The sequence below is a fragment of the Pezoporus flaviventris genome, unplaced genomic scaffold (assembly GCF_033815535.1).
Source record: "Pezoporus flaviventris isolate CSIRO_AGI_PZ_B2104156 unplaced genomic scaffold, CSIRO_AGI_Pfla_v1 ptg000082l, whole genome shotgun sequence".
NCBI lineage: Eukaryota > Metazoa > Chordata > Aves > Psittaciformes > Psittacidae > Pezoporus > Pezoporus flaviventris.
Genome location: NW_026892630.1, coordinates 2,422,147 through 2,446,164, shown reverse-complemented (window position 1 = coordinate 2,446,164; position 24,018 = coordinate 2,422,147). Strand labels below are relative to the sequence as shown.

Genomic DNA, 24,018 nt, shown 5'->3' with positions numbered 1-24,018 from the left:
AAGAGGACAGCATGAAACTGTGAGGAGTGAGGCAGTTCTTAGGACAACCTGAGGATGTTGATGCAGTTTCACTAGGAACCAAATTACACCAATAGCCTCTCCAATAGTTTAGTGCAAGGAAAGCTGAAACACTTTTCAGCTTCACATTTAGCATCACAGAACAGTTAGGGTTGGAAAGCACCTTAAGATCATCAAGTTCCAACCCCCCTGCCATGGGCAGGGACACTTCACACTAAACCACACTAAACCGTGTCACTCAAGGCTCTGTCCAACCTGGACTTGAACACAGCCAGGGATGGAGCATTCGTAACTTCCCTGGGCAACCCATTCCAGTGCCTCACCACCCTCGCAGTAAAGAACTTCCTCCTTATACCCAATCTAAACTTCCCATGTTTAAGTTTTAACCCATTACCCCTTGTCCTATCACTACAGTCCCTAAAAAAGAGTCCCTCCCCAGCATCCCTACAGGTCCCCTTCAGATACTGGAAGGCTGCTATGAGGTCTCCATGCAGCCTTCTCTTCTCCAGGCTGAACAGCCCCAACTTCCTCAGCCTTCACACAGGAGGTGCTCCAGTCCCCTGATCATCCTCGTGGCCTCCTCTGGACTTGTTCCAACAGTTCCATGTCCTTTTTATGTTGAGGACACCAGAACTGCACACAGTGCTCCAGGTGAGGTCTCACAAGAGCAGAGTAGAGGGGCAGGATCACCTCCTTCGACCTGCTGGTCATACTCCTTTTGATGCAGCCCAGGATACGGTTCCTTTCTGGGCTGCGAGTGCACACTGAAGCCGGCTCGTGTTCATTTTCTCATCAACCAACACCCCCAAGTCCTTCTCTGCGTGGCTGCTCTGAATCTCTTCTCTGCCCAACCTGTAGCTGTGCCTGGGATTGCTCCGACCCAGGTGTAGGACCTTGCACTTGGCATGGTTAAACTTCATCAGGTTGGCATCAGCCCACCTCACAAGCGTGTCAAGGTCCCTCTGGATGGCATTCCTTCCCTCCAGGGTATCAACCGAACCACACAGCTTGGTGTCATCGGCAAACTTGCTGAGGGCACACTCAATCCCACTGTCCATGTCAGCGACAAAGATGTTAAACAAGACCGGTCCCAACCCCGATCCCTGAGGGACACCACTCGTTACTGGTCTCCAGCCGGACATTGAGCCATTGACCACAACTCTTTAGGTGTGGCCATCCAGCCAGTTCTTTATCCACCGAGTGGTCCATCCATCAAATTGATGTCTCTCCAATTTAGAGACAAGGATGTCATGTGGGACAGTGTCGAACACTTTACACAAGTCCAGGTAGATGACATCAACTGCTCTACCCCTGTCCATCAGTTCCGTAGCCCCATCATAGAAGGCCACCAAATTGGTCAGGCAGGATTTCCCCTTAGTGAAGCCATGCTGGCTGTCACCAAGCACTTTGTTGTTTTTCATGTACCTTAGCATGCCTTCCAGGAGAATCTGCTCCAAGATTTTGCCAGGCACAGAGGTGAGACTGGTCTGTAGTTCCCTGGGTCATCCATTTTCCCTTTCTTGAAAATGGGGGTTATATTACTCTTTTGAGACAGTGTTCTTCCTCTGGAACAGACAGGTAGCCCAGAGAATTAATACAGGAGTTCTATCTCAACTAAGGAACCACAGCCAATTTAATATTCCCACAGAAAAGCTGGCCTTCATGGCTCAGTTCAGTAAAATACTGCCTTTGCCACTCCCTTACACTTAGCCTGCCCCACTTAATAGGAAGGTAATATGGAGAAGTCAACAATAGAGAAAGCAGGACAAAGCCCACCCTTTCCCAGATGAATAAGTGCACCCTGAAAATTCTAAGTGAGGCCCAAGCGATGAAAGTAAGCATAGGGAGTGCAAGCCAACATTGACAGAGTGTCTTGAATACAGGGAGATCCTAATCAAATTCCATTTAGGAACAAAAGTCTCACAATAAAGGTGTCTGGGGTGGCAAGAATAACATTAGTAGTAAATTGTACCCTATTTTGCACTAGTATTGCTCAGATTACATGACAGTATACACCCACCATCGCCTGTATTCCGTTTCCACAGGACTGAGAAGTCAAGCCAGTTAAGTCTAACAGACAGAGAGGTGGGGCTGCACCTAAGAATTCCTGATTTTAACTGTAACTATGCTTTCCGCTTCGTGAGACACCATGTGAAAAACACATTAAAGTCTGAAAGATACAGTGGTTAGCATGGAAATTAGAGCAGCACCTTAGACATGGGGGGGGGGGGGGGGGGGGGCAGACACAACCAGACGACTCTCTCTGAAAGCAGTTATTCAGTTTCAAAGAAAATATTTAATTTTTTGTCTCTTAATTTTACACTCTCTCCTCATGAGCTTTTAAAGCTTAGTTCTAGTATCAAAGATCACCTAAGTGGATGACCAAGGGAATAAAGTGAGGCTGAAATCAACATGCTCTTAGGAGCTGTTAGATTTTGTAGCTTTGTTTAGTAGTAAGTACATTCATTAAAGTGCAATTACCACAATAATAAATATAGATATTACTAATTATATTACTAGATTTTAAATGCAACTTGAGTGTCTCCAGTGGCCTTTAAAGTGGTGTAATACCACAGACAATTCAAATTTAATTAAAACTATCAGTTTTATTTAGTCTACATTTACAGCTAAAAACACTGAAGAAATCCAAACTTTACAGTCATTCTATAACTTTATTCCAAATACTCATATTAGGTACAGGGAAAATCTGAATATTTATTTTGATAAATAACTTTATTTATCTTTTTGCCCATCTATGCTTACATCTCACCTTATTCTTCATTTGACTTAGCGTAGAAAAATGCACACACTTCCCTTTTCTTATGGGATGCACATGCATTTTTCCACTCAGTGCTTAAATAACTGTACAAATAAATCCCACTGGTAATTATAACATGTAATCTTATCTGAACTTCAATCTGTTGCCCTAAAAGTCTCTCTTGTGACATCTAAAGAGTAGACAGACACAACGGAAGATTTCTGGAATCTGTTCTGCTGTCTTACATCACTGAAGCCAACAGCAACAGGACTGGTCTCAAAATTGCCATAAACCTCCATGCATAAAGCTTTGATTTTTTAAAGGAGTCCATGAAAACTGACTCATTCTTCCATCCTTTTGAAATTCCCAGTCCACACCCCTATTTGTGAGGAGGATTATTTTTATTTTATACAGTGGTAGTATTTAGAGGTCCCAGCAGAGATCAGGCCCTGTTGTATTAGACACTGAGCATGCACAGCAGAAGGCCTGTGCTCTGGGAAACTGACAAAGGAAGGTGGGAAGGGAAGCAGAGATACAAGGAACTGGTTTGCTCAAGATCACACAACACATCATTAACAGGCCAAGAACTTCTGGCTCTCTGTGAGGTTAAGGAACTAAAGATCCCCAACATGAGGTGAACTTTTAGCACTGAAAAATGATGCTTTCTAACATTTATATAGCAAAATGTGCTTTCACCTGACTGGAAAAACACAATATAATGAATATTGTCAAACAAGATACTGGTTTAGAATACTCACAGCTCTGATCCACCATGGAAATGCTGATACTCCTCCATCTAGCCTTCAAAATAAAGGCAGATTTCAGTATCATGTACTAACCAAAGAACTTCCTACACGTGTTAGCATATAGTGCCTGCCTTCAGTTCATTTTCACTCCATCATATCCAGTCCTCTTCAAGCATTGTAACTATTAATACCAATTTGCTGTTTTCCTGGAAGAGAAACTTGCCCCAGCTCTCATAATACAGATGTATACCTACTAAAATTGCAGTGCTGCCATTGATTTCAATGGGAGGAGAACCAAGACAGTGCAAAGAAGGGAGAAGGGCATTTCAGCATCACAGGTACCGTATGACTTGACTGCCTCAAATGGCCATCCCCATTTGCTCAGTACAGCGTCAAGCCCCAGAGAAAGCATAAAATTTGTTTCAGGGCAAAAGTGTATGTTGAGTAGCCCCTAAAAAAATGCTGTTCTTTAAAATCTGAGCAGGAAAAAGCCCTACAAGTGGCAGCAGTCCATAGAAGCATAATCATAGAATAGTGTGGGTTGGAAGGGACCTTCAAAGTTCACCTAGTCCAATCCCCTGCAACAAGCAGGGACATCTTCAATAGATCAAGTTGCCCAGAACCACACCCAGCCTGGCCCTGGATGTCTCCAGGGATGGTTGTACTTAATCTGCCAAGTCAATTCTTACAGTTTTTCCTAGCATATTTTGAAGTTCCAGACAAAGGAGCAATGAAGGATCTGCACTAGATTGGCTAAAATCTGTAGCATACGTTAACTCTTTGTTAAAGACCATTAAGGCCCAGCTGGGATTTAAAAGACATGGAAAAGCCCAGGCTTACATCAAAGCTTTTATCTTTGCCAAACAGTGGTCAGCCATCTAGACATTTATGAAGAGTTTACAATTTTATTTCTTAAGTATGCTTTCTAGAAAAGCTAGTATGTGGCCAAAGTTTAAGATAAACATGCCTTAAGGCAGTGCTCATTCTAGCCCAGAACTAGGCCAGAAATAGAACTACATAGTTTTGGTGTCACTGATTGGTCAAAAGTATCTTTTAGTCTAAATTTAATCAAAGATGAACATTAAAATAGAACCATCCTAAAAGGTTCCCTTTCTAATACCACATTAAAGCACTTCATCCAACTGCAAGAACCACTGTATGATTTAGTTCTTTTCCAAAAATTGTAAAATTTCCAGTAAAAATGTGTTCAGGACATTCTTCAAAGTATTAGTCTTTCTCAGAACCATGTATCTGCTCTAACTGCACTGTGTTATCAGTCAAGGAGTCAAGTGCACTGAAAGCAGGAGAGGTGTGGTGCTGGTTGTGTCACAGAAAAATTACCAGGACTAAGTGCAACCCAGGATGAGATGGGTAAGGTACAGAAAGCTTAGAAATTACACAACAGGAAAACCCTTGATCAGCAGGGCAGAGCGCATAAATGCGCACATGAAGGGATCCTAAGGAACTGACCGACTGCTGGCACTAACCCAGCACCTGGAGGGCAAACCACAACCTCATCTGCTTGCTTACCTTCTTTAGGCATGGGAGTTAGGCTCACCTTCTCATGGCTCCACCTTCTGTCAATATTGCTTGACCAATAAGTGCTATTTAAACATCATTTCTAATCAGCATCAACTCAGCAGCTAAGGGACTTGCTGTTGTCACACTTCTCAGTATGCTACCATTAACAATGATTGCTGAATCACTGTAAGCAGAGGGAGAAAAAAACCTCACAAGAAGGTGAGGTCATATAAGACACACTCAGTGTATAGCATCAAAGAGATAGCAGCTGGCTCAAGTGGGCAGCCAGCAAAGAACATCCCAGGGTCAACAGCTGAGGTGATATTCTAACATTCTCCCAGCAGCCCTTGAAGCCAGTTCCCATCTCTCCCTCATTCAAAATTACAGCCAGTAAGTCAGCACAGCTAAACCATCATAAGACTGGCAACTGAAAAGCAAGTAAAGTTCCCTGGATTAAGACACAGGAGCTGATTAAAATAAACATTAGAATAGCAGCTTGCCAGCAGGAAGACTTAAAAGCTGACTTTCTAAAGAAAATTGTACCATCTGATACAACTCAAGAATTTTTTTTTTTCATTTCTATCATTTAAAAACTGCTTTAGTGCTGACTAATAGCTATGTTCTACTTGCCTGAATTGCATCCTACCTGCACAGTGAGTATGCTGACACCAAAATTTCACTTATATCCAGTGAGCTTAATCTGGCATCAGAAATAAAACTTTATTGGAATTTGAATGTGAAAGAAAGATTCTCTCAGGTATCCTTTTAACATTTGTTTGGCAACTATCACTGGCATTTTTTTTTTAAGGATTTTAAGTCTAGAACCAAAGCTGTTTATTATATTGACATGACAGTCTCCAAGCATAGTTTATTCAGCATAAACCCTTGGGCTGTGCAGACTGAAAAGGCTCAGATTCTCTTGTCAGAAAGGAGGAAGAAGACACTGACAAATGCTGTCAAACAACAGGCTCGTACCACAGTAGAGATCATTTCTTTGATCAAGAGAATCACATCCTGATTCTCTGTAAATACCAGCACTCTGCACTATCACAAATTGTGATAACAGTTTAACATCAAATCACTACCGAACATATTTACTCATAATAGCTGCTGCACATAAGGAAGCTGGCAACAGTTTTGAGTTTTCGTTCATGCGCAAACCCTCCCTAAAAAATCTTAAATATTTAATGGGTCAAAGCAAAACAGCAACAAAAGGAGAGCCTGGGAAAAGGCCACACAAAACATAGGGGGCAATAAAGCTTTAAAACAACTGCATAGAAGATGGGAAAACTGCCTCAAATATAGAGTTCAACCTGGATATTACATAAAATCCAGGAAAGATGTTAGTATAAAAGGAAGGATATCAGCACCTCTGGCACTTCAGTTTCCCATTTCACTTCTTCCCCTGAGCTCAAGGGGATACTGGGACATACTATCCTGCCTGTGATCTACTCAGGCATTCTGACAATTGGCACCTTCTGAAAGGTCAGTTTCTAAAGGTGATGAGATCTTCCCAAACCAACATAACCTCCCCTACTCAGTAAGCTGTTGTGAAAACATATGTTCGAGAAACAGGGTATTCTCTGTTGATAAAATATAAGATACACAAGGGAGAAGGAAAGGAACTGGATTAGACTGAAAAGCGCCTTCAACATTTGGCCACTGGCAACAGCTCCTACCCTGACACCACAGATCACTGCTATGGATGATACACTGAAGTGTCCACTTGAAAGAGAATGCAAAATTCCAAGAGTCATGATTGATGGTGTAATGCAAGTTGTGTTTAGAAAGCCCCTACCCGTGTTTAAACATTGGTTACTTGGAAACCATGTACCAGTGGCTATTTTTCAATTTACATGTACAATCTCACAGAAACATTTACTCCACATGAAAGACAGCATACAGTATTTCACCGTGGTTTCTGGTTCCACTCTAACGATGTCAGTCATTCCTTTACATTTACTTGTGAGCTTGCCAGTTCCAAGAGCACTGCAGACATTCGTCACAGGATGCTTCTTTGATGCCACTTCAGGTTACTTTTACAGCTATCATTCTGCTGGCATTTTTCTAAGCTTTCTAGCTGTAGAAAGACTGAACTTAACACATTTTTCTAGTTAGCTTTCCTGGTAAATGTGACTAAAGCATGTAAAAGTTTACTAAGTCACAGTGACACATCCAGGAAGAACGCAGCTGGTGAGGCTGCAATGCTGGGTTACAAAACAACTTGATCTAGTGCAAATCCTTACTCATCCCAACAAGTTTTGCAGTGGCCACATACCACCTCCAAAAGCCTTCTGGTTTACTACTGAATTTATTTCTGGTTTTGGACTCAGACACACCACATTAAGATGCCTAAAAAGAGAAGCTAAAAACAATGCAAGATTAAAGTCAATGCCAAAACAACAAGTCTCTAGTTACACTAATTTTGATTATGATAATAACTACAAAAAAATCCCAGTTTTCACAATGGACAGAAAGTTCACAAGCAATTTGAGTTATGTCAGACAAGTCATGGATGTGAATCACAGAACAAGTGTCTCTGCCTTCTCTTGGCTTTCAAGTAATCCAGCCTAGGAGTTACTGGTAACAGCATTCTCCTGCTGAGAAAGGGTCAGTGTCATGTATAAACACAGAAGTCTTCCAAGCAATAATTGATGTAAAAAAAAAAAATCTGCAATTGCATTTGCTTTTCTTTAAAACCAGGAATTCTGATTTTTCCAAAATAACAAATTTAAATTTAGTCTGCCTCATAATTACTTCTGTTGTAACTACTTTTCTCATCACTGTTCTATGAACAGTGGTCCCAGTAACTCTCATAACTAAGTTTGTAAACATATTATACATTGAAAGAAAGCCTTTAGGAAAAATTCCTAACAGCAAAATTGCTCCAAGCAGTTACCTCTTACCCTGCTAAATGAGCTGGTAGCAATAGTGCTGGAGAAATCTCGTGATGTTTAGTCGTGTGTATACTTAGTGAGGTGTTTTCATATTTCTTTGGTTTGCCAACACTGAGTATGATATTTTGGAACTCTTCCAGACCTGAGATGAAATAATACATAAGAATATTGCATCATCAAAATACATGTTGCATTTTTGGGCAGTAGTTTAATTGGGACTTCCAAAGATCACCCAGAACGCTCAAGTAATGGCAAATATAGCTCTTGTCCAAAGAAAAGGTAACCAAATGCAGTCCAGCCTCACAAAGAACCTAAAATGCAAGGTGTCAACTTACATCAGAAAGGATGGAATTATCCAGGTGAAATGAAGTTTTAAAATACAGTTCAATGGCTCAGGCTACTCCTTTATTATTGTCTGAAAACACCTTTTATGGACAGATGTCTTAAAAAGATGGGCAAGCTTTTTCTTGTTCTTACAAAGGACACATGGGACACAGTCTATACCCTTGAGCTAAATATAAGGCTCGGTTACAACAGAGACTGGATAGCAGTCCTGGATAATAATCCTTCCTGGATTATGCCCCTCTGTTTTCACAGTTCTGGAGCCCAGTGCTTCCATACAAGTTAACCAGAAACACAGCCCTCACTGTCAGCAATGGTGCTAACTTCAATATCATTCAGCCATCAGTAGAGTCATTCTCTAAACTCTTACTGTTTCAGTGGGCATTTCCTACCAGACCGGACTGTGGAACATCAGCATATATGGCACTGCATCCTCCTTTGTGATGCACAACACTTTCTATTGTATATTCACAGCAGACCACACAAAGGTCATCAAAAGCTGAGGAATACTGCTGATAAGCTGACATGCCTGTTCTGACTAAACTTAACCCACTGAAATAACCAAGGTAGCAGGGGAGTATCTACCTTCAAGGTGATAAGGTAAATGTACTGGAGCAGATTCACATGCCAGTCTGAAAGCCTCTGAGTGGATGGTTTAAAAGCCCAGGCAGCAGTGTGCTCACAATTCAGATTTTGCTTAACTACCTCAGTACAAGAAAAGTTAGCAGAATACAAAAAAATTAATTTTGAGGAAGTTCTGCATAAGCTTTCTGCAATTAACAAATAACGTGCCTCTACAGCCTCTGCCTTCCAACTGAACCAAGGTTATTATCAATTTGCTCTTGATACAAGAAACTAATTTTCATGTACTTACATCTGCTCTCGGAAGAGAAAATGGTTTGTGAAGTTCCCATTAGCATACAAAAGCAGCAACATCTGCTGGGAGTTTAAGAGGCTCATTGCTGTCACTTAATCAGCACCACAGGCTACAGTTGGCCACCTCTGCCCTTGTCAGCACTCAAAGTATGGTTTCAAGAGATGAGGGGATAATTTGACCACACAAGACAAGGTCCCTGCAAGATTTCTGTATCTATAAAAGAAGTTCTATTCTTACTTAGCTGAGGATAGCTAATCCACCTATGCGGATTCCTCCTTGCATAAACCTGTAAGTAGTATTGTAGCTGAAGTCATTAATCCTTCAGTACAATATGTAACTTAAGTGGCATTTTAAAAAGCAAGACGAAACCTATCAGTTCATTTCCCTGTGCTGTAGCTGTAGCACCATCTAGAGGATTCGAGCTAGAAATTCCTCACACGATGGGGAAAAAAAAAAAAAAATTTGCTCTCAAATGTTAAAAAAATCTTTACACAAAAAAATATTTTGAGAAAATTTTCATTCTAATATTTATCTACAGAATAAAATTGCTTCATACATGCCTACATGACTTGCAGGTTTTTTTAAATACTTTCCCAACTTAATATATTTGGATTCAAGAAGCTAAAAAGATAAGAACAAATAAAACTTTATCAACTGACAGATAGGGAAAGATCTTGAGCTCATCCACTCTAGGTGACATGGTTGCTATGATCCATTTTTAGGTGGAGGAAGGCAGGATCTTCCCTGCAGTTTTGTTCATAACATTGAGAGGACAACTAACTTTACTCTGTTTTTCTCTATTTTCACTTTTTAAAAGGATTTTTTAATAAAATCAAAACCAAATTTTAATCAGGGGATAGGGAAGAGGTTTTCAATTTAACAACAGTGATTATGGTTTTTATTATATTTCACAGAAATAAGGAGATACAATAGATTGCTTACTGCAGAGCTATTAAAAGATATGGAGAAGGACCCATACAGCCCTGGAGCACTGTGGATTATTTTTTCCATCCACAGACACCCCAAACCTCACTCTGAGTACTTTCAGCTTAGCACACTCTCCCCCATAACTTTCCTCTGCTGCTGCCACAAAATAACACTTTTGCTCCGGAAGCCTTCTGAGGATAGCAAAATTCAGCCTCCTTGTTGCTTCTACAAAAGTGAGCCAGCTTCTTAGAGACTGAAAGACAGAATTAATTCAGAACATTCACAGTGTAATTGCTCCACAGAGGTTTAAGGAAGGAAATCCAGACTCTACCTCCCATTCACTGGTTGATATGTGACTGCCCAGAAGCAGTCATATATAGTGACACATCCTCACTAAATATTCAAACTTTTTTACACCAGAACACAATTCATATTTCTCTTTCTGTCAGTATCATGTCAAAATGATCATGTAATACCACACAGTCATCTATTTTTAGATACTCATATGGACTGTGTGCTAAGAATGGGCTTCAAGCTACTATGCCACATTATCTGCTTATACAAAATTTCCTTCAAGAATGTTTGGCAGAGAGGATTAAACTGAAACAACCAATGGTACCATCATCACCAGCAACACTATTTGTCATGGATGAGTTCATTGCACTGTACAGGCCAACAAAACTAAAACTTCTCGAGATCTCCCACCACACAGGCAAGGGAGTTATTGTAATAGCTGGCAGACCTTTAGAGTTACTTGCAATCAAGATCACTGGTTATAAAAAACAAATTTCTTCCTGTATAGAATGATTTATGCTATTTCATAATGGCTGGCAGCAAATCAAGACTGTTTACAGCACTTCAGTATAGCTCAAGTCCCTCAGAGTGCTTTACTCCCTCCCTACCTCTTCCTGGTCTCTCAGTTAAAGCAGCAAGGAAATAATAAAATTCTCATGTACTTACCAGCAAAATCCTCTTCCTTCCTAGCTTCCATGTGGAGAATTACATCTTGTGTCAAATATGGGGAGCGAGGGAGAAAGAACAGTTGAATATTTTCCATCTTTCAGCTGATTTTCCTGTCTTAACTATAAATGCAGAAATTAGTTCAAACACCAGACTACAAGTGCAAGCACCTGAAGTTTAAGCATCTCTGGTTACTTTTACTAGCAAATACTTAAACTTATTCACATAGATAAGCATTTGATAGATTCCAGTCCTAGACTATGAAGGGTTTCTGGTTCTCAAGCAGTATCACTGCGTTCCTAATACTGCATTCACTGCTGCATATCAAAATAATAAATCTGTTGCTTGGAATCTGAATTCTCAGTTAAATTTCAAGTAGCAAAGAAAGTATTTTCATTTATTGTTATGTGCCTAAGTCTGAGACAAAGCCTGAGTATCTGTAAAAGTCTGCATGTTTCAGTCTTTCATGCTGAGCATATATAATGCTTCCAAGAATAATCCAGCATCATGCTATCTGTCATTTTGTCTCCAGTTCAGTGTTTTTGTAAAGCTGAGCTGGTATTTTTATTGGTTTTAAAAAGACATGTAAGCATCTTGCAACCATTTGGGAAAACAGTGGTCTTGAAAGAAGCCTTTGAAATTAAAAAAGAGCAATAGGGCAGCAGAGTAGAGAAGTACCTCCTTTTCATTTTTCTAAATCTCTGCAATTGCCAGTCCAGTTACTGGAGGTAAGATCACCACTATGCTTTACAGTATGTTATCCTACAGTGTGTTGACTTCAATTGGACTGTAATAGCAAGGATCACTCCTGTGACCAACACCAACAGTAGGACCCTGTTTATATTGTGTAATCTGTAAGTTTCCATTTAAGAGCACCTACTGACTGTATTATAACAAAACTGTTCAGCAGATGTTCCAGTCAGATTCAATAATCACACACCAGTGCTTCCAATTTTTCAAATAAAATGAAAACAAATCTGTAAAGATACCTCATTTCCAAAAAAAAATCAGAACACCACACACCTCAATGTGGCAAACCTGCATAAGTGCTATCGAGGCAAATTGCAGCTCTGGCTAAACTGTTTGCAAGTGAAAACACACAGCTGAAACAGTGACTTACATGGCAGGGGGGGTGGAGTAGATGACCTTTGAAGGTCCCTTCCAACTCAAACTATCCTATGAGTATCAGCTACAGGCACAGTGTGCTTGATTGCCTTCTACAGCATGTCATAGGGTGCTGGGTTAACTCCAAATAACAGCTTTCAGAATATAAATACTGGTAATTCTGGTAATTTCCCCTTTCCTTCATCAACCAGATTTGCAATTCTGTTACATACTTACCTGAATACACAGCAACATCAACACTTCTGATCTATGCTGCCCCTGCCAGCCTGAAACTTAATAAATGCCTAGAATAATATGGTTGCAATAGATAGGGCAACCCCATTCACTGATGTTACTTGCACTGCAACATCGGGCCATAAACTGCATTAAATTACATGCTGATACTGTTGCAACTTTGAAACACAACTGGATCTTTAAATGGTTACAGATTAATAACCAGATTGTTAATTTGTTCTTAAGACCACTCTGTTTAAAAATAATAGGGAGAGGCAGCTTCCCAAAACACCAAACTGTAAAGTTGACAGCTCTTTGAGGTAAGCAGCTAGAAGTGGCAAGGTGCCCAAAAAGCTTCATATACAACATATAAAATTGAGCAAAACTAGCCCCTCTTAAATACACACGTAAGAGCCTTCTGAACACATCAGCACTATTTAATGTGTGCATACAGAATGATGGCTCTTCAAGCACCTTGCACGTGAAATCCATGCCTCTGCTACTTCAGTAAAGGGGAACAGAAATACGTGTGTAACTTATTTACACTCCAGTATTATAAAAGCGGCCTATTGCAATTTTAAGTCCTGTAAACTATAGCAGCGGCGCTTCTTGCAGAGGTGTTTTACATACCAATACACAGTGACCACAGTACACCTAGACCTGAAAACATCTATTGATGAACAAGCAGCTCCACACACCCACATGGTACGTAACCTCTGAGGGAAAACACAACACGGGCAAGGCCAACACTTACAGGAAAAAGAAAAAAAACGTTATTTCTAATAACAATAACCTAGTATCTCTGGCGTTTAGCTACTATCAGCCTCATCTTTAAAGTAAGCTAAGTAAAAACCCTTCTACACCAAGAATTAAGGCAACCTGCGTTACCTCCGCCTCACTACGCAGCCGGAGCCCTCCGGCACCTCAGCTCGAACCCGCGCTAACCACCGCAGGGGGCCGCACGGCGCGCCCCGCGCCTCCGCAAAGGCCCCGCCCACGGCAGCACCCGCTCCGTCGCGTCACTTCCGCCGCTCCATAGCAACGCCGGCGTGGAGGTGGCGGAGCCATGGTAATGGCGCTGCGCTCGCACACCGCCCCGGCCAGCGGCTGGGGAACGGGGGGGGACGGCGGCGGGCTCAGCCCCGGGGTTGCTCTGCGGCACGGCGGTCCCGCGGCCTCCTCACAGGGGTCGCGCACGCCGCCGGACGGAGGTGCGGTGTTGTGCGGTGTTGTTGTGCGGTGTTGTTGTGCGGTGTTGTTGTGCGGTGGTGTTGTGCGGTGGTGTTGTGCGGTGGTGTTGTGCGGTGGTGTTGTGCGGTGGTGTTGTGCGGTGTTGTCCTCTCTCCCCACAGGCTGAAGTGGAGGAAACCCTAAAGAGGATTCAGTCCCACAAAGGTGTTATCGCTACTATTGTGATAAACGCCGAAGGTAAAACGCCATCTGCTTTCTCCAAGTAACAAGCTTGGTAGTGGTAACGCACATTGTAACTCCGAAGCACAAAACTGCAGATTTTGAGGTGTTAATGCAGCCCACTTGCGATGTTTCCTGAAGGTGGTGTGACTTTGAAGAATGTATGTTTCATTTCAAGACACGAACGTTTGGTTAGAGGCCATTTCTTCAACCTCTCCCCATATGATGTAGTTTTTCATTTGAATTAATGGAAAGCAGAGCCTTGACTTAAGCTTTCTCTGAAGAAATGGCTAGAAATATCATAATCTAAATTTAAGAGGTCCCATGTTGTTACTTACCCCCCTTGTTTAACTAAACTATACTTTCTTTTTCAGAACCACATCTTGAGTGTCTCTTGGTAGGTTGTAGAAAGGGAGAACACGTGGAGTTGAGATGTTGCTTTTACCGGTGTTTAGTCCAAAATTCTTTGTATAAACAAGAAAATTCACTGCCCCCCTCTTCTGAAAAGTTACGACAGGACAAAAACATCAGGAGAAAAGTTTCTACTGAACAAAGTTGTTTCCTACTCTGGGGGCCATTCCTCGGCACTGCTAAATATTCACAATTTCTTTAAATTGCTCTTTAAGTTGTGTTATGGTGTGTTGTCATAGGTGGAAGAGCAAGCTTCATGTCAGGCCAGCTTTGGCTGTGATTGTGAAGGCTGCAAGCCAAAAGCTTGCAAAGAAACCAGTTTTCAAGAGCTAAGCTTCCCAGGTTAATGTGTTTCAACCATTCCCTTACAAAGTAGACTCAAGTGACCTTGCCTATAATTTATCTGACCTCTTCACTTTTACAGTCTCCCGTGTCCCCAAAACTATGGCGCTAGCAGCAGATTAGCCACAGCAGGCAAGAAAACTAAGAAAGCCTAAATGTTGTTTAGAAAATGTAGACAATTTAATTTGTGTGCCTGGAAACGTTGAGTAAAAAGTGCCTTTGTTCACATAATAGATGATGCAGGTCAAGAGAGAAGTGCATAGCCTGGCAAATAGGAACTGAAAATCTGCTTTTTGCCTGCACATGCTCATGTCTAGATGTGACTGTTAGCTACAGTGAAATGCAGCCTGGCTGCAGAACAAGTACTGCTTCAGCCATTTCTGTATTGTTTCAGTGAACAGAATGTGACTTGATCCAATGAGTACTTGGACTAAGCTGCAAATGAAAAGTGAACAAAATCAAGCATTTAGATAACACAAATGATCCTTTCTGAGCTTGTGGACTGATATACTTCTTAAGGCAAAACCACCAGTGAAATCAAATAGAAAACTAACCCAGTTTTCTTACGTTCTGCTACTTGGAACAGTAGACTTCTTGGCATAATGTTGGTCTCATATGCTTTCCCAATCAGATGTACTACTGCTGTGCATCATTACCTCAGGTAGAGCTCTGCAGAGTTAGTATGATACCATGCTTTTTAAAAGACTATTTTGGATTACATTTGTCTCAGTTTTGATTTACTAAAGAATGAGATAATTCCACCTCCCTTTTTTGTACATGAGACTGTTCATAGCAAGGTATAAAGTTCCCTGGGTCCTGTTCAGACTTCCTCATCCTCACAAACTTGTAGAACACGTGGCCAGGCTGAAGCTGATGGACAAAACTAGTGCAGGATTTTTGGGTTTAGTTTATCATTTAGATATGTTTCATTGCCAGTTGTGAATACAACAGAGACTATTCTCCATAGAAATGTATTTAATCTAAAAAGATAAAACTCTCTTTTCACTGACATAAATGGTTGTCCCTCACTAAGATTTTATAGTAGTGTAGGTACATGTAGGTATAATAGTGTGCAGGTGAAATAGCAAATTAAAGCTTCCTGATACAAACATTGCCTATCACTTACTTTAATGCTTAAAGTTGATTTGTTCATTGAAACACTATGCTAAGTGTACCTTGTTTATTTGGAAAATCTCACTAACTGTTGCTGTCTTTCACAGCTGAGAAAGATCACACTGCAGCATTTCTAATGAAGGATTTATTTGCCTTTCTGTAATTGGGAGGCAGAGGCAAAGAGAATTTGTCCTAAAGCAGTCATAGCTGAGTTTTAATCTAAGGATGTCACCAGTGTCCATGCATTTTCATGTTATTATTAGACCTTGGAGGATCATTTAACATTTACCATTTTTGTTTAAAGTGCTGTATTTGTTGAAGTGATCATCTAGGTATAAGGTCATATAAACCTGACACTAATTCATTGCTGCTTTTAAGTGACTTACTCTTTAATGATGTGATTATATACATATTCTCATGCTAATGCAGTGCTTGGGAACACCTGGGTGTTTCCATTAAAACATCAGTTATAATCTGTGTAATAAACATTCAACAAAAAGGGTCCACTGTGTCATTCTGTACTCTTCCCTACACTTCACATCCTATGAACTAAAAAGTATTTTTCAAGTGACAGCACAGACTTCAAGTGAGTCAAATAACACTTTACTAGGAAAACTATGGAGTAGTCTAATATCTGAGGGGGTTCTGTTATTTCTTTTACTCCTTTGCCTTTAACACTTTATTGTGGCTTTCATTGGTTTTACATGTTGATTCTTCATTTATAATCAAACTCTTCAGCTCAAGTCATATTGCTCTGTTTTTGTGTTGCTATCCTGTCCATCTGGAAGGCACAGTATAAATGTATGCAAAGAGAAAACTGCCCTGCCAGCTTGTAATCAATTGTCTTTGCTAGTAGGTCAAATAAAATTTTTATTAGTGGAACATGCTTATTAAAGCCAAACAGTTTGACACTTCTAGGATTAGAGTGAACCCTGATTTTAGTTTCACCTGGTAGCCTATTAATATGAAAAGTATTATTTGACAAATCATTGATAAGCAGCAATTCATTAAATCATTAAAAATTAATCTGACTTATGTAGTCATATTTTTAGAAGTTGGGATCAGGACACTGTGTACTACCAATTGTCAATATTTTGCTGCTAATTGGAAGGGGTTGTTCCAAGGGTGGGTTTGCTTGCCAAATGCAAACATGCTACTTCTGCCCTTTGATTGCTCTTGGTTTTTCACTGGGAATGTGTAATTTCTACTGCTGCACATGCTAAATGCTACAGTTAAAGTATGGGCTGGATTCTTCCAGCCAAGATGCAAACTTGGTGACTGTTTAAACTGATGAGGCACCATAACTGGTTAAATACTACAGAATGGAACTTGGTAGGTATTTAAGAGCCCTGAACAGCAATTAGGCTCTTTCCAAAGTTTCACAGGACAACTCGATGTTTAATTACCAGTGATTAATATAAATGATACTTTTAAAAGTATATAGATACCTGAAATCAACATAACTCCTTTCTGCTACAAAACAGAAAACACTATGAAATCCTTCTTTTTCCTCTTATGATCTGCTGTATATGAAGAATATACAATTAAAGTGAATGATTATTAGAGAATTATTTGTTTTCAGGAATTCCAGTTAGAACAACTCTTGATAACTCTACAACAGTCCAGTATGCAGCTCTTCTTCAGCAGCTCATCATGAAAGCTAGGAGCACAGTACGAGACATTGACCCTCAGAATGATCTAACCTTTCTTAGGATCAGATCGAAGAAACATGAAATTATGGTAGCTCCAGGTATATTTCTATTAAAATAACAATAGAATTGTATGTCTTTTCAAGTTTGGGATTTTTCCTTTACAAAAAAGGCTACTGCAGAAAATTTCTATTTTTGAAAATAAATGTATGAAAACATAACCATATATTCATCATATACCCAGATGTGTTAAGATTTTAATGTGCAGAGTTCATATTATTCAAGCTCAGAAACAGCAAAGCAAGTCTAGATCTGATTAATGTTCTGGTTTCCATGGGTTTGCACAAAGCAAAACTGGACAAATAAATATATATCAAGCAGAGTGTGTCTATATATATTATTAAAGGCAGGAAATATATTTTAGCTCAAAACAAATGCAAAAAATAATCTTTTTTCTCTTAAAAATGTTTTTTTTACTTAGTATGTTATGGCATGTTAGCCATAGATAGGATTTGTGTCACAGATACACAGTATTATCACCAACATAGTAACTGTGATGCAATTATTTTCCTTAAAGCAACCACAGGAATATAGTAATCTGTTTCTCACTCACAATAAATACAAATATATGTTAATTTGTTAGTTGTGTCTCTAAAATAGATAACAAGGCCAGATGAAACAGATTAAACTGAGAGTAGATTTAGATTAAAATCAAGGAAGAAATTCTTTACAGTGATGTTGGTGAGGCCCTGGCACAGGGTGCCCAGAGAAGCTGCGGTTGCCCCATCCCTGGCAGTGTTCAAGGCCAGGCTGGATGAGGCTTGGAGCAGCCTGGTCTAATGGAATGTGTTCCTGTCCATGCCAGGGGTTGGAATTGGATGAACATTAAGGTCCTTTCCAATGCAAATGGTTTTGTGATTCTGTAAGCTATGGTGAAGCTGTGCTCAATTACCAGTACAAGGTGACTTAGGCAAAGTGGAAGTGAGATCAGAGTGGAGCAGAGATCCTGCTGTGTGCACTAGCTGAGCGAGAGACCAATAGTGTGCAGGACTGTGACTGAAGTGTCCAATGGGGGTATGCAGAACAGAGAGGAAGCTTCAGGGATCTCTTTGAGTGACTGTTGGTGATAACCAGCTTTTACTGGGGCAGTCCTCTAATTCTGATTTCATAGCAAATGTGGAGCAGAGGTACTGCACTAGGTATGCATTACCATGCCTTGCTAGAATTATTTATAATGCTGCTATGAAACCAGGATGTGTGAAAGAAACCTGGCACTGTCATTAAGTGTTAACATTAGTCATCAGCTGGTACCAAGATTAAAATTTTAGTTTAATTTCTATTTTGGAGTGTAAGCATAATGCATTTTTTAAATCATGGGTTTTGCTCATTGATTTAAACTGATGCACTTGATTCTTACTTTGCATTTGCCCTTCACTTATTTTTCAGAGGTGACGTTTTGACTAGCAACTATTAAAGCATGTTGGCCTGAAAATAAGTGGTATAAAATGTGAAGCGCTTTTGCTAACAGGGAGATCGGTTGTTCAAAAGCTTGACTGTATGTTACTATAATAGAAGGTGGCAAATGAGCCACCTGTGATTTATATTAAGTTGGTTTTGCATGAAAGTGACAATGCAGGAGTGCAGCTTCTAACTCTCCAAAGCAGATATGACTGCTAAATTCACTGGATGCTTCAAGAAATGTTAACAGATAATGTTAAATAGCTACCCAACTGAATTGTTTCCAAATCGTCCCTGGGCATTTAGAATTAGTAGCTGAAATCTGACATTCTTAGAATTTATTCACAGAAGAAGTCTATTCAAATCTTTTCTGCTTTTTTTTTAAATGGGGTTCTTGATTCTGAATAAACTAGGTAGTGAACTGAAGTAACTTCTCTGCACCTGCAGGAAAGGCTGCAGATGTCAAAAGTATTTTTATTATAACAAGTGCTAGCTTCCAGGTGCTTATCCTGTGACTTTTTTCATCTTGTTCAAATATTTTTACAGCTTCTTGAAAGCATACATTCTGCTTACTAAAATAGTTTTAATTTGGTATCGTTAAGCTGTATGACACAGATTATTTTCTTATCCGTAATCTCAGATTTTTGTACAAAGTGCTTACATTTTCTAAATGTGTTTTTCATGTAAGTGCCATTGCTTTTATGTTTTAGAAATAAAAAGTTGAAGAGGAATAATGAATAAAGGGTATTTATCAGCAAATAAGATAAAATATTGAACTAAACATTTTTACATCTTTTTGCAGATAAGGATTATCTCCTGGTCGTTGTTCAGAACCCATGTGAATAGTCCTACTATGCCAATACTTTCAGAGACAATGATGTAGTTCTACCTGTTAAACTACTACTACTTGTTGATATTTAGTATCAAACATAGCACTAACTAATTTTACATGAAGTGTAACTGTCATGGCTGAAATGTAGACAATGTAAAGCTCCCAGCTGTAGCTATGTCAGTTTGTGTTGGAGCAAATCATAATGCATCTATCAAAATATTGTATGTTTATCTTGATACTCACGAGAGCAATAATAAAGCAAAATGCTGAAAACTCTCTTAATGGATGTTAAAGCTATTCTTGCAATTAAATCATTCTCTTCACACTCCTAACATTATCCAGAGGGAGAAATCCTACCTCAAGGGAAGCTGTAGACTGCATATTCATATATCTGTAAGTGTGTCTTTATGAACCAAAGTACCCCCAGTTACACAAACCAAAGAACACAAGTATAGTTCATGGTAGTTACAGTGGACTGGATGTTGCCCTGTCTTTTACTCCTGGGTTTTAAGTTTTCAAAGGAAAGGAAAGTGAAAGAAAAGCTCTTTTAGTATTTTCCAACTTCCTCATATGGAAGCAATAGCTTCCATTTAATATTTTCAGTACTGGGGATTTCAAGCAGACAAAATTGAGCCTGCATTCTGATGCAGAGCTACTGTTTGTTGGTTAACGGTAAACTAGTTCTGCTTGGTAGCTACTTGAGCCTTTAGATCCAACACACAAGCAGCACACCTTAGTGACTTTGGACAAAGGGTGGGTTAATGCTTAGAATGTTTCCCAAATCAGATCTGTTTTTATACAGCAGCACTAGAGATCAGATCTGTATTGTTGAGTGCCTTTAAAACAGATGCACTGACAAAACGCTGCTGCAGCTAAAGCTACCTACAAATCCATTCTGCTCAGAAGATATGCTGTGTCAGTGCTTTGAGATGAGTCTCTGGTGACATAATATCCTGGCTGTGGGAGGGCAGTACAGAGGGGGTTGCAGCACCCCTGTTCTGCCAGCGCTGCTGGCCTCAAAATCCCAAAACCATGTGAAGCTTTGCATTTGAGTACATGAAGAGACAGTGTGAAAGGGCAGGAGTTTGAGCTGACCCTGTGCTAGAAAAAACATCCTGTCATGCTTGTTGTACTATAAATCACCTCAGGTTATGGAGATTATATGTAGATTTTATCCATTAATTAATTAGACTTTAAAACTTCATATTTTTGGTTGGTTACAAGAAGGTTTTTCTTCTAGATATAGGAAAGAAGAACAAATGGGGGGAGGGGGAGGGGCTGTGAGGATGAAAGGAAAATGAATCTGTTGAACACTGCTCAGGGATCTTTGTGGTACATCATATGAATTGTGGTTGAGGTTATGAAACTGATAAATCATGGTCCCGGTGGATATGGAGTCAGCGATCACTGTTAGGACTATGTTACATATCACTCAAAACTTACACAAAGGAGAGTATCAAAGCCTGGTGCTATATTTTTCAAATCTGAGTGTTTGCTCAGATTTTGCTAAGTAGCTTGAAAATGCTAGATTTCACTGAAAAATCTGGGAGAATTGCTCCTGGGAGCTTAAAGTATCCAAGTGCTGAGATCTGAAAGGCTACCAGACAGATCCCACACCCAAGCAGTGGGCATGGGGACCAAGGAAGATTCTGGGCACTGAGAGGAAGCAAACCCGGAGGCCCAGTGTGTTGGAAATTAAGCCCATAAGGGCTATTCAGCATGCTAAGGCTATGTAAATCAACAGGATACTACTGGTTGCACTTGCTGTAGTCAGTGCTGTGCCAGAGGAATTTCCCTACTGTGGGAGGGAAGACAACCATTTGAAGTTGTTTGTAATGAACCGATATATTAACATGTGTCAATGCTTTCAAAACCCTAAGTTTTTGTTATCTTCTCTGCTTCTCTTGTGATAATTTTAAAAATCCAACCTATTTATTGCTATGCATTAGTGAATATCTATTAATATCCTGGCATGTCAGACGCCCACCAATTCAAAGCCCAGACTTCTCAGCACATACCCAAAACTATGGCCGAATTCCAACCAATATTAATGAGCTTTTAGGCAAATAGTTTTATTTTCATGGTTTTCTCTAACAGCATTAAATTCTGTGGAGTCTTCACTGTGTAAGTCCAGAAAGCTGCCACAATTACCGTCCCTGTTACACTTTTCTATTGTCAAAAATAATATTGCTGTTGCAATTTCCAGCATCATTGAAAAATGTCCTTCATCTCAAAGAACACAATAGTGCACCACAAAAAGGAAAGCTTAGTGTCTGGCAGTGTTCTTTGCTTTTGGTCTTTCTGATACATGTGTTCTCTTTACAGACTTTAATCCAATATTTATGAAGCAGCTGATGATTGCTGCTTGATAGTAGCTTGATAGTAGCTTGATAAAGCACTCAAAAAGACACTTAAGCCAAATCATTAAAATTAAACACATGCTAAATCATTTTGCTGAAAAGTGGTTTTATGTGGAAAAACGGCCTTCAGCAGATGCGTGTAGTTCTCCATGGGTCAAACACTGCTCTCAAATTAGGCTCTTTCCTGTTCCTAGGAGAGGCATAGGTACAGATAAGAGGGCAAAGTTTTGTCTGTTTATAATGATGTGTGTAGTAACGAGCGCTATGCAAACACACGGGCTGAGCTGTGCTGCTGCCAGGTACTCTTACCAGGGCAGTCCATAACTGGGTTTCCTCATAAGCACTGGAGTATTATACAGTTTTGGGAACATCTAGGGAGTGTAAATTGAAATGCTTCATTTCATTGCCTGATAATTTGTTCCTATTTCCTGTTAGAAAAACCAGCTGAACGTGTAAACTTTTCATTTAGGTCTTTCAGTGGGAAATGGAAGTAACCATGGTTAAATCTCTAGCAGTCCTAGTGAAAAACCTTCATCAGCCCATTGATCTGAACAAAGGTGGACCATTGGAAAGGAATGGAATTGTCAAGACAAAACACAAGGGAATAAATCTGTAAGCTATTTGAGCACCTCAGAAGTGTTACACCAAGTTATTTAAGCTGTCTTTTATGTGGACTGGCAGAGATTTTATGCGTTAACAATAAACTGGGGGGGAGGTTGAGGAAAAAAGTAGCATGAAAAAGATTAATTTCATAGATGATCATTTCGACAAGGGGATGTTGGGAATGTCAAAAAGGGCTGTTCACTGAAAGGCAGTGCTTGGGTTGAATTGTAACATGCTAGTTAGTTAGGCAATCAGCCAAGTAATAAATCATGTTGGTATCACATGCTTGGGGTCCTCAAAACACACTAAAAGGTCTTGGAGAGCCTCCCACTTTAAAATTAAGTACTTTGTATTTTCCTTAACATTTAATTGTTCAAAATGCAAGGTCCCTCATGGGACAATGGCTTAGGCCAGCTGACTCCATCAAGGCAGTTGTTCATTTTTTTATTTTTCTCATCTGCCAATTAAATACTTACTTTAAATATTTCATTTAATGCACATTCGGTGGGTTCCCTAGCAAGAAGACAAATCAATCCCAGCTCCACTGTCTCAACTCTGCAGGACACAAGTTCTGGGGTAGACCTGCAGAAAAAGCCACAGTTTTGCCAAATAAAGTGATGGACATCCTTTTAATTATGTTTTAATTATTAAATCACAATCGAAAGACAGTAAAATAATTGCCCTATCAATTTTTCAAATCTCAGGCTGCTAAATTAGAGCACCGTGAGAATTCCAAGTTTCTGTTCCCTTTACCTGGCACCTATACAAATTACATCCCTCAGTTTGTAGAAAAAATAGGTCATAACAAGAAGGTTCACTGCAGGACTTCACAGTAGCCATGGGAGAAAGGAAGGCCGATGCTTGGAGAAAAAGCCTAGAATGTCCCAAGTTAATTAAACATAACAGCGAGGATCTGTTCAGATCATGGCATTGATTTGAATCTCTCTGAATTTCAGAACATTCACAGTGGGACTAGAAACAGGCTCCTGTAAAAAAAACACAGCAACTAGCAGGAAAGCCAGAGAGAGATGAACTGATTCCTTGGGCTTTGCGAACAATTTAGAGAGAGAAGGGTAATTCTCCTTCAAGATGCACCCAAGCAGAAAATCAGCCAGTCCAAATACACGCAATTTTCAGCCATCTCTACAGATTATCCTTAAATAATAACGAAAGTGCTCAGCATTTGTTTCTGAAGACTTTTCAATAGTTACATTGAACAAAGTACACTCTTTTCAAGAATACCAATATAAGTCAAACTTCTTCAAAGTAGGTGATTAACAAGAGGACATGAGTTGTACCTGCCCGCATCACACCTTGGGCAGTGGGCGCTCTCGGCTCTGCATGTTGGTTTGAGTGGTGGTCTAATAAGAAGTATTCTTCCTCTCCTCCAAAAATACCTAAGTGTGCCTTTAACATGAGTTCCCCATTAGTTGCTCTGGCTCTGCACCATTGGTGT

General features: G+C 39.9%; 1 protein-coding gene and 1 long non-coding RNA gene across 3 annotated transcripts in view; one reads left to right on the top strand and one right to left on the bottom strand.

Annotated features, from left to right (window-relative positions):
* LOC133280375 (uncharacterized) overlaps positions 1-11,969 on the bottom strand; it is a 116,293-nt gene extending 104,324 nt beyond the window's left edge. Inside the window, exons 1-3 of one of the 2 annotated variants that reach the window (XR_009747142.1) lie at positions 11,043-11,969; positions 7,950-8,082; positions 7,011-7,134 (exon numbers count right to left, since the gene is read on the bottom strand). This is a non-coding gene — a long non-coding RNA (uncharacterized LOC133280375). Of the gene's footprint in view, positions 1-7,010; positions 7,135-7,949; positions 8,083-11,042 lie in introns of those variants that run through there. The other variant, XR_009747141.1, reaches the window with a different exon arrangement.
* DYNLRB2 (dynein light chain roadblock-type 2) overlaps positions 1-19,881 on the top strand; it is a 199,497-nt gene extending 179,616 nt beyond the window's left edge. The window contains exons 2-4 of the mRNA XM_061475039.1: positions 13,736-13,812; positions 17,243-17,410; positions 19,570-19,881. Of these exons, the coding sequence (XP_061331023.1) occupies positions 13,736-13,812; positions 17,243-17,410; positions 19,570-19,613 (289 nt within the window). The 3' untranslated portion in view covers positions 19,614-19,881. The remainder of the gene's footprint in view (positions 1-13,735; positions 13,813-17,242; positions 17,411-19,569) is intronic.
* The last annotated feature ends 4,137 nt before the right edge of the window (positions 19,882-24,018 follow it).